The sequence below is a fragment of the Myotis davidii genome, unplaced genomic scaffold (assembly GCF_000327345.1).
Source record: "Myotis davidii unplaced genomic scaffold, ASM32734v1 scaffold332, whole genome shotgun sequence".
Taxonomy (NCBI): domain Eukaryota; kingdom Metazoa; phylum Chordata; class Mammalia; order Chiroptera; family Vespertilionidae; genus Myotis; species Myotis davidii.
The window spans coordinates 7,214,737-7,226,372 of record NW_006285779.1 but is presented as its reverse complement, the minus strand read 5'-3'; the positions used below and the strand labels follow the sequence as shown (position 1 = coordinate 7,226,372).

General features: G+C 35.4%; 1 protein-coding gene across 1 annotated transcript in view; it reads right to left on the bottom strand.

Moving 5' to 3' along the window:
- Window positions 1-1,061: 1,061 nt before the first annotated feature.
- Window positions 1,062-11,636, bottom strand: part of TM9SF3 (transmembrane 9 superfamily member 3) — a 38,626-nt gene continuing 28,051 nt past the window's right edge. Inside the window, exons 13-16 of the mRNA XM_015559280.1 lie at window positions 8,699-8,845; window positions 8,212-8,295; window positions 8,009-8,085; window positions 1,062-5,194 (exon numbers count right to left, since the gene is read on the bottom strand). Coding sequence (XP_015414766.1) covers window positions 5,127-5,194; window positions 8,009-8,085; window positions 8,212-8,295; window positions 8,699-8,845 — 376 coding nt within the window. The 3' untranslated portion in view covers window positions 1,062-5,126. The remainder of the gene's footprint in view (window positions 5,195-8,008; window positions 8,086-8,211; window positions 8,296-8,698; window positions 8,846-11,636) is intronic.

The following is an 11,636-nucleotide window of genomic DNA, read 5'->3' as shown; positions in this document are numbered from 1 at the left end:
GAAACTGGTTTGGCTCAGTGGATAGAGCATCGGCCTGTGGACTGAAAGGTCCCAGGTTCGATTCCGGTCAAGGGCATGTACCTGGGTTGCGGGGACATCCCCAGTGGGGGATGTGCAGGAGGCAGCTGGTTGATGTTTCTCTCTAACTCTCTCTCTCCCTTCCTCTCTGTAGAAAATCAATAAAATATATTTTTTAAAAAATGTATTTTAGAAAATATAATTTTTAGAATAAAAGTACAAACACATCAGGAGAAATTAACCACTGATTTTGATGTAGTACAATAAAGAGAATCCCTTCCATCAATATAGAACACTCATTTTCAGTGTGAATTCTACACGTTATCTGTTCCACAAGCTGGAGAGGTGACATCCATTCTATGGTTACAGCAATAGGACCCTAATCCTGATAACTTCTGGGCTAAAAATAAGAGACACTTTCACGGCTTCCATAAAATGTAGGTGTCTACCTCATCAGCTCCACAGTATGGTTGTAAGGAATCATTATCTGAAACTCCTTTGTAAAAAGAAGTACTAGACAAATGCAACATATTATCAAACAGGAGAATGACAGGCATGGAGGAGTGTGGGGTTTCTGTGTAGGAGTCAGAGCTTGTATGGAAAAAATGTCAAAAAATGATCATAAAATAAAAATCATTTTTTAAAAAAACCCTCATTCATTGTAACATTCTTTCAACTTTCTGTACTTTTTTTCCCCCCAAAATACAAAAGTTGGGCGGAATAAAGTCTTAAATCCTTCATGTCAGGTGTCAGCAAATGATGGCCCCCTGGCTGTTTCTGTCATTATATTGGAACACATCCATCCTCATCAGTTTATGTACTGTCTACTGCGGGTACAACAGTCAGTCACAGCAAAGACCGCACTGTGGTTCTCAAAGCCTCAAATATTTGGCCCTTTACAGAGAAAGTTTGCTGAACCCTGTTTTATATAATTGCAGGAAGCTATCAGTCATCTCTTCATATGTGTGCCATTAATAATGGGTCATCCCTTATTCTTGGTTCACCTGTTTCAAAAAGGAAAGAAATAAAGGCTCCAAGGGAAGTACATTTAACTTTTTATTACTTTTAAAAATCCAACTTCAGTTCAACAGACTAGATTAGAATCTCAAATGTATTTGATACATTATATACTGGATTTCTATTACTAAAAAGCCAGTTGGAATATGGCCTACACAAACCAAGGGTGTGTACAAAATGGAAGTAATCACCAAGCAATAACTGTTTCCTTCCAACTCTGTCACCGATTATCTGTGCTCTGTGGGGATTTTTAGATTCCGATTTGAAAGAGCTGAAAAGCGCGAGTGGGACTGCTTTTCCAAGCACGCTCTGTTGGCTTTCCAATAGAATTCCGTGTCATTGCTTCCTTGCCTTAAGCTCTTACTTATAACATTTAAAACTTTCAAATGACCTAAACTGATGAATTGGGCTAAACACACAGAATGCTGCTTTATCAGTCAAGTATTAGCAATCTTAGTTCACCAATACTTCAATATAAGTGGCTTTCACAACAGTTCATTTCCATTTCCTAGCACAGTGAAATAATAATTTTTTACTTTTGTCTTTGCACTCTTCTGTCTACAGCTCCAATAAGAATGTCAAATCAGATAGCTTTTAGAAAATACTCACAAGAGGAACTAATCATTCCTCATACTGAATTTAAATCATATAAAATTTCTGCAGCTGTATGCTAACTTTCTGGACTACTGTACCTCTAAATCTAGCCTAGTCTTTCTGCATACACTTCAGATCTTTTAAAATTGTCACTTATCTATTTAACATCTTGATTGCTAAAATATAGCTTCATAATTAAAATTTTTATGAAGATATAAAACATTAATAAATACCTGTGTTTTCATACATAACTACTCCTATTTATTATGTGTTCCAATAACTCAAAGGAATAAAGCACTAAGACACTCTAAAATCTAAACTTAAACCCAGACGGAACTACAGTGTATAGATTACAAACAGGCTTTTCTTTCCCAGACTTCATAAACAGAAGCCCTTCGGTATGTAGCTTTTCCTGAACAAATTACATTAATACATTTTTTCTTTTTTACATTTGTAAAAATTCAGGAAATTTTAAAATAACATTTATTTGCAAGACATTTGGCATAATGTGGATAGTACATATTTAAGAAACAAAAGCTTTACCAAAATGAATACAATTTGTGGATAAACCCTAAATAAAGTGGCTTTTGGAAGAACTGGAATTTGCAGCAACCATCTTTATAAAGAGGTCCATCCACTCTCAATGGAAAACACCCAAGCATACCATTCACTAGGTAAATACACCATTCCCATTCAGCTATCTCCACAGAATAATGAATTATAAGAGTATGGGGCTTGATTTATAGGCAAACCCAGTGCCATCTAGGAGCCCAAACATGACCTACTAAAGAATGCTTCACTATCCTTCCAGCCTTTTCATTTCCACCTTTATCCTACTCTTGTACAAGGAGATGTGTGTGTGTGTGTGTGTGTGTGTGTGTATTACTAATGTATCTAAATTTTAGGAGAAATATGCTTACAGATACAAGGGGAAAGTAATCTTTAGTTTTTGGTTGTGTTCAAAGCGTAAGTTGGGGAGTTGAGCAAATAACATTAACAAATGAGACCAATATGTAGCATTAATGAAGTGGGAAAACCCCATCCTTTAATTATTTAAATATTATTTTATTTTACTAGTCTACAGCTGAGAGCTAGGGAGCTAAACCATTTGTGAATTACAACTTCTTCAAGACACACCACAGCCAGCCCCGCTATGAAGTCATAGATCAGTACACAATTTCTAAAGGACTTTTCAAGGTGATTTATATTCATTTTAATGGACCTCTTAATATACATGGAAATTAGAAAAATGTTTTCCATGCAAGATTCCAAAAGATTTCAAACAGAGCTCAATTTAATAGAAAGAACTGGTGTACCTGAAAGCAGCTAACCCACTCACTCTTTAAAACCCCTACATCTTACCTGCAACTCATGAAAAAATAAATTTCATTTTATTATAACAAAAGCTTGCTGTCCAATTTGCACTCCATCAGGCTATATATTGTTAGTTAGAAATATAAGCCACTATATACTGAATTTTCATTTTTCTTATAAGATCCTAAAGGTAAATAAAAAGAGAAAATGGAAGAACCAGTGTATTACATTTAATATAACATTTTGGTATGAAGAGGATTTACCTATAACTTCTGATCAAATTTCTGTCAGCCACACTTGAGTGGTAATTTATCAAATTTTTTACCCTTTATAGTCATTACATACCACATGATAGGATGCAGAGTTTACTAATTGATAAACATATTTTGTAATGAAAACATCTTACATAACTATGAATGGCATGAGTTTCACAATAAGGTTTAAATATAGCTGTTCTGACTCTTCTAAAAATACCAATATACAGAATTATTTTAGGTGGTCATTTGCATAGCAAACTATTAAACTAGAAACTCAATGGTTCTAGGAAAACTTCACATTATGGATAGTTCCAGAAAGATTTATTCAAAATTAAAATCACTTCTCTTAGAAAACTGTCTTTATTTGCTCATCCAATAGTAACCTAACCACTTTTACCCCCCACCCCCTTTATAGGGTACACCAACCTGAACAGACTTTGTGCCACAATTTCATTCAAAGGGCTTATCATTCACTTCTGACTGTACTGGATAATCTAGATGTAAGCAGGTTTGGGGATTTTAAAGTGTGAGTTCCCTGTATTAAAAAAAGCATAATTTACAGTTTATTTAAAAACTGCATTCAATAATATTGCCTTTTAAAAAGATAGCTTCAAATTGCAAACACATCTAATTTCACAAAACAATTTGGTCAGGAAATTTTATTTTAACATTCTAAAGCAGTAATGCTTTAGATGTTACTTAAGTGCCCCAGACAAGATTAACAAAATTAAAGGTTTCTAAATTACAAATTTAGTTCGTGTAGGAGTCTCAGAAAAGAAACAGAAGAAAACAATCCCCCCCTTCCCAAAAGAAGACACACACACATTTTGAAGAAACCCCAATGTTTCATGCAATGGTAGGCAAGATGTAAAAAGCTACCCAAATTCACACATTTCTACACCAATCAGCATCAGAAAAAAGTACTCCGTAATCAATCTGTACAACCAAATGCATTTGGGAATCTACACCTACATTACATTATTTAATGTTATATACATTTATTACCCACCCCCCTTGTTTTTAATAATTTCTTATGCAAAACCTTCATTCAAACCCAAAAAAGATGTAAGACTAACTTGGGGGGTGAGAGGGGGGAGAAAAGATAATCACTTAGGACATTTAGTTAAAATGTAGTTTATCTAAATCTCAAAATGTTTAATAAAACAAATATGTTCTCCATTTAACACTTTGCTTTCTAACTGTACAGTAAATTGCATTGTAGAGAGTACACCTCTATCTTCAGACTGTATCTTCTTTGGATGGAATTAAGATGTAACTGGATGGTTTTGAGATAAATACATGGGAAGCTGGTTCAACTAAGATGACAGCAGATATATTACATGCAGGATTTAGTATTTTTAATTCTTTCTTTTAGAAAAAAGATGCAGTTGAATTGGGGGAGAAAATGCTCAAAAAAGAACCCAGGTTCAATATATAAAAATGTCCCACAATAGGTTGGTGATAGCAGTAAAAATAAGAGAAAATAATAATATTTCTGGAACATCATTTTTCAGTAACATGGAAACACTAAGTGCTAGGAAGATTTCTATTCATGTAATTTTAGCATCCAAGTTTCCCTCTAGTCATTTTATTGGAACAAATGCTTTTAAATAAACTATTTGTCCTCTTCACTGAAGAGAGCTGGTCTATTTCATCTTTAATGAGCTAGTTTTTGGGAAGATTAGCCATGTACTGTAGTAATGCCTACTGCATAAAATCCAAGCATTTGCTGTGAACAGTTGGAGAAAGCAGTCAGTAAGAACCTAGGATCAATGGAAATAGATGTTACTTTACGCCATCCTCGAAAGATAGACCCACAAGGTACCCAGTGTTAACGCCCAAATCTCTTCTTGCGCTTTTTTTGCTGTGCAAGTTCCACACTTGTGAAAGAGAAATTGATCCAAAGTTCCAGGTTTTCTTGGATCTCTAGTCAATTTTCACATTAGTATAGATTTTTCGGACAAAGGCACTTGTTCCCATGTAACCAATTGCTCCTGTAAAGATAAAATAAGGTTTTGAAACAAATTCATACAGAGCAAAACCCATCATTTACAAACACTAAATGCCCTCTACTCTGGAGAGTTCTTTTTTATCAAGATAATGTCTTTATACTAGTATTCTCTTTGAACTTATTAAAATTGCATCATCTGTTTTGCAGATCACCTGTTACTTCCATACACCAAGTTTGACCTGATATATTTTTAGAATTAAGTACCAATTTGTTAAATGAAAAGACAAAATGGGCCATGAGATTATAATTATTGATGTTAGATGTGTTAGGTACATGGGGACTCACTATAGATAAATAAATGGCCCCTATTTTTGTGTATATTTGAAAATGTCCCACAATTAAATATTAAAAATTCAAAAAAACCTCAACAAAACCTCAATTATTTTTCTAATTGAAAAATAATTAGAAAAAGCAAATTTATTTCTAATTATTTTTCAATGAACAGACATTTTTAATATGAATTAATTATATTACACTTTAAAATACTGATAATTCATTTTGAAATAGTTATATAATACAAGTCCTTACAAGTAAGAAAAAAATTTTCGGTTTTGTAAAATTTTAACTAGAATCAAAAATTTAACTTGCATAATAACCCTAGCCAGTTTTCCTCAGTGGGTAGAGCACCGGCCTACGGACTAAAGGGTCCCAGTTTTGATTCCAGCCAAGAGCACGTGCCTGGGTTGTGGGCTCGATCCCCCACAGTAGGGAACATGAAGGAGGCAGCTAATCAATAATTCTCATCACTGATGTTTCTTTCTTTCTCTCCCTTCCTCTCTAAAATCAATTAAAAAAAAATTTAACTCGCATAACACTAGTTCAATAATCAAATCTAATTTTCCTGACTTATAAAACACTTTTTCCCTTTGAGTGGAGATATGCTTCAAAACAAAACAGTACCAAGCTAGAGAATCATTTTTCCTAATCTTACGGAAGTATCTCAAGAATAAGCTATAAAAATACTAGAGGCTCAGCATGCGAAATCACACGAGACCCAGACCCACCCTGCGTGAGCCACGACCCCACCTCCGCCACACCAGTCCTGGCCTGAGAGAGGTGCTCCATGCATCTCCTGGCGATCGGGCTGTTTGGTCGTTCTGGCCTTATGGCGTCACGACCACAAGCCTTTTATGATACAGATGACTTTATAAGAAGAGGATAGTGAATATGCTCTCTAGAAAAGTAAATGTCTTGGGAATAATATGGAGATATACTTTAATTTTATTGTATAAAATATATTTTTATTGATTTCAGAGAAGGGAAATGGAGAGAGAGCTAGAGACATCAATGATGAGTATCACTGATTGGCTGCCTCCTACACACCCCTCACCTGGGATCGAGCCCGAAACCCAGGCATAAACCCTGACCAGGAATTGAACTGTGACCTCCAGTTCATAGGTCAATGCTCAACCACTGAGCCACACCAGCCAGGCTAGAGATACACTTTTAAACTTAATTTCTTTAAAACTAAAATGCTATTCTATGCTCAAAATATAGATGATAACAATCTATTACCCACCTTAACATACTTGCTTCCTTTTCCTACATCAAAAAAATCAACAATATTTTTCTTTCAATTGCTGATACATAACCTGATGAATATAATCCTGTATCATGATGACGTCTGAGTGAGTTTCAGTCTGAATTGTTCCCCTCTGCCCCCAAAACTGAAGGCATATACACCCACCAAAGAATAAATATGGGGATACTGTCAGCACAAGAGGCAACTGTAAATGTGCCAAGATTTTCAAGCAGCAAAACTTCAACAGGAAAAGTACTAAAAAATTTTACCTAAATTCATTCCATTTTATTTGTAAATGTCAAGATCATACATCAAGTCAAGAAAAAAAAATGAAATTTTCTGCATAATCCCATTATTCTATACCTTTCTAAATGGTGGTGGTAATCAAGAAAGACCTCAGATGAAATAAAGAGGAATTCTATGAGCAATATTCTGAAGAAAGGATGGCCAATAGTACTAAAGGAACCTTCTGATTGCCTAAAAAATACATCAGGATGTTCCCAAATCTAGTTTTAACCTTTAGTTCCTATTCATCTTCCCCCCAAAGTTGGTTAACTAATAAATTATCACAAAGAAAGGTTATCACAACAGCTAAATAAACATGTGATTATAATATAGAGAAATGTCTTCCTTATTGTCTGTGGAAATGAGGTTTACTACTTGACAATAGACGTCACTCATACAAGTGTTAGTGCACCAGTGATGATATACATGGTATATGTGAATGAACATATTCTTTTTTTAACTGATACATTGTTAGTTTCAGTTGTGCAACAGTGATCTGTTATATGTACATACTGTGAAATGATTATCACAATAACTCTATTTAACATCCACCACTATATGGTAAAATTATTTTTCTGAGAATTTTTAGGATCTAATGTCTTAGCAACTTTCAAATATACAATACAGTATTATTAATCATAGTCACCATGCTGTACATTACATCCCCAGGACTCTGGAAGTTTGTATCTCCAACATCCACCTCTAACACCCATCAATATGGAGAAAAGATTCTTCTGGTAAAGGAAAAAAGCAATCCTGGTACCCAAAGGGGTCCACAAATGTCATACTAGAACCTAGCTTTTAACAAGATGATTACATTTGCCTTATTCTATTACTAAAGGTGGAACTTAAAAAAAAAAGTCAACCAGACTCTTATTTTGATGTTCCTGATCAAACAAAATGTAATTTCTTAATTTCCCATTACTATATTTTTCTGATTCTGAAACACTCAAAGATTTACTCATGATATTCCAAGATTTTCGAACTTACCACACATTATCCCCAAGGCTGTGCTAAATACCGCCATATATCCAAAGTAAAATGACGTTTGAAATAAGCCATACATCCTGAAATAAGACAAAATAAATATATATAGTACATCCATTTTCATTCTCAACGTAAGGCCTTAAATGCTAGTATTTAAATAACTAGTTCTGTTTCCTAAATACAAATGAGAAAATGTCTCAACTTACTTTGTTTTGAAAAAATAGTAGTAAAAGGAATACATGTAAACATAGATTGCAGTTGATGCAGCAGAGAGAAAACTTGTCCATTGCCTAGAGGGGAAAACATAGCTCTTTAGAATGAATGGCACTGAAATGAGGATTTTAAAAAGCAAATCATTTCATTTTTAAAATCCTTTAAAATGTTGTATATTTAAAAACAAATGATGTACTTCACATTTAAATATATGAAGCTTCTCATAAAGCTTCTTCCACATCAAGCATTTTGTAAAAATTTTCTAACACAGTGACCCTAATAAAAAAAAAAAAAAGACTGACACTATAGCAGAAAACCTTCATCATCTTTATCTATATCATTTTTATCAGTGGAAAATTCCCTATACTATCTTAAGTAGCAAGATTTTTATTCAGATCTTTTCACTCAACATACTTCAAATGAAATCTTATTTTAAAACATTATGGTCCCCAAAGGTTCTTCCCAAAAGTAAGTACTCACCACCTATAGTCCTCCGCATTCAGGAGGAAGTATGTGCACACAATGGTCACACAGACAGTCACGATGCACAGGATGACCAGCACCAGCATCATGAAGCCATAGACATAGTAGATCTTATATGCCCAGAAGGATGTGAAGATGAAATACCTGAGTAAAAGGCAGAAAGGCAGTTTTCTAGTCTTTATTTTAACGCTTACCCTGCTCTTGCTAAGTCTCTCATCTTAGTTCTCACTTTAATGTCAATATTTTTCTTCAAAAACTTCCAACAATTTCCCTTACCTTTTCTCACCTATTAAATACTCTCAAATTCTCTCCAAAATATTCCTGTGTAATCTTTCAAGAACAATTTTGTAGAGGTCAATGGGGGAAAAAGGAAACATATGTAATATTTTCAACAATAAAGAATTTTTTTTAAAAAGGAAAAATTTGGTAGCGGGCCATTTATGTCAAATCAAACAATGAATAAGAAGCTTAAAGGAGCCGAAACTGGTATGGCTCAGTGGATAGAGCATCGGCCTGCGGACTAAAAGGTCCCAGGTTCGATTCTGGTTAACGGCATGTACCTGGGTTGCGGGCACATCCCCAGTAGGAGATGTGCAGGAGGCAGCTAATCGATGTTTCTCTCATCGATGTTTCTAACTATCTCTCTCCCTTCCTCTCTGTAAAAAATCAATAAAATATATATTTTTTTAAAAAGAAGCTTAAAGGAGTAAAATGTGGGGAAAAAACAAGTCAAAAATTCATATTTGTAAAAAAGTCAATTCCCTCTTTCATTTTTTTTCTAAATGCAACACTACTAAAGAAATGTATGTTGTATTTTATAAAATATCCTATTAAGCTAAAAACTAGGTTTGAAAGAATAATAATGTATATAAAGTTAGGAGTGAGGGGAGAAACTAGGACAAGAAAAACTAAAGAAGCTTTATGCTATCTTCAGAGGACAGTAGGAGAAAGGGTATTAAGATTTCACTAAGATCTGAAATGAAGGTAGTACACTGTCACCACCCCAGAAACTTACCCTTATGCCTGTGTAATGACCTCCACCTTTACCCTGGGCAGTACCCACTTTGCCACTTAAGCCTACAACCCTAAACATGATAGTATAATTTTACCCGGGTTGTCTATTTACATGAAAGGAACCACACACTGTAAGAAATAAAAAGGTTTTACACTAAGAAAAAGACCCTTCATTCTAATTCCATTACCCTAGTCTTCATTCCATTAGAAGGGGTATCTTCTAGTCTCTTTTCTTTTCTTGTTCTCTTGTATTAATTCATTTGTTCATCATTCACTCTCTCAGGACACTTACAGACCCTCACCCTATTTCAGGGAAGCAGTGAGAACAGAACTATGAAGGCAACATGGCCTCCACCCTCAGGGAGAGCACTGCTCAGAGGGCCACCAGGGAAGGGGCAGTCGTGATGCACTGTGACACATGCTCTGTCAATGCACCAGAGGCGAGAGTAAACGAGAAGAATCAGCTAAGGCATGTATAGGATGGAAGGTGAGAGAAAGGGGGTCGGGGAGCAAACAGACTGTTCCATGTATAGAAACAGCAAAGGCAAAGGTTCACAAATGAGAAAATTCACTGTATTTTGAAAAACTCAAAGATCAGTGTGGCTAGAACTTCAACTGAAGGGGTGAAAGCTAAGAGATGAACGTAAACAGGGCCAGATCCTGTATCAGGAAGATCGTTATTGGCCTTGTTATGGAATTTGGAGTTACCTCAATGAGAACAAGAGTCTTTAGCAAAGAAGTGGCATGATCAGACTGATACCTTAAAAAGATCACTTTGACCACCAAGAGCAGAATGGCACAGTGTGCAGGAGGTCAAAACAGAGGTTAAAGATACCGCGAAAGGCTAGCCAATGGAACACAGTACCTGAGAAAGCAGGAAGAGATGTGAGCCAGAAGGAACTGAGGATGGGGATAGGAGGGAAAAAACAGTCGGCGGTCAAGTCAGGGTGAGGACACAAAGCAGTATCAGATGTAAAGGACAGAAATTCCTGAACCAGCTGTATTAAACCACTAGCTAAAGTGACACACATACCAATCCAATCCCTCTTCAAGGTATTGACTAAAAGCCACAGCTGGTACGTGAGCCCAAATCTATGTCAGTTGTACTTGTTAGTGTAATTAGACAATTTAGTTAATGTCACATAAACCAATAAACGTAAGAGCACAAAGGATGCGTGATTTCTAAAAATTATTTTAAATGCTTTGGAAAAATTCAGTATGGTGAGTTGCTAAAAAAAAAAAAAGTTATAAAATTAAGTGTGGGTGAGATGACTATAAAAGATTGGGGGACAAATGTTCAAATCTAGGATTCTGCACTTAGAATGCTTCAGACAGGTCTTTATGTTGTTCTTCCTACACTTTAAAAAGGCTGGAAAATACACAAGATGTATTATGAAAATGACAGAAACACCAACTAGATACAAATCAAAGAAAAGACTTTGGATTTAAACATTTAAAAAAAAAATTCAGTGAAGAATGTACCTTTAGTTGTTTTAAGTTAAAATAAAATGTTATGTATCTTTCTTTATAATTCCCTTACATGAGGCAACTTTATCAATTAACCAATTATCAGATCCAATCATGTTTGTTAAGGAGGCATCCCCTGTACAGGAGAGAATCAGCAGTGGCGCAGCTAACAGGAAACATGTAAAGGAATTTTGAGCAGTTACAATGACTGGAATTTCGTGGGCAGGGGCCAGAGGTGTAGAACTGCAGTTCTTGAGAAAGTGTCATACATAGCACTGCCTTGCCTAAAATGCCAGCACATTCGCATCAAGAAACACTGGAACACAGGCGGAGAAAAGAAAGGCTTACATTTTGCAATGGTAACCAAGCATGCAGTTGTGAAGCATGGTAACTGGGCACAAGGTGGCATACCTCTCCCCTCCCACCACCACCCCCCACCAACTCCCAACCGCCT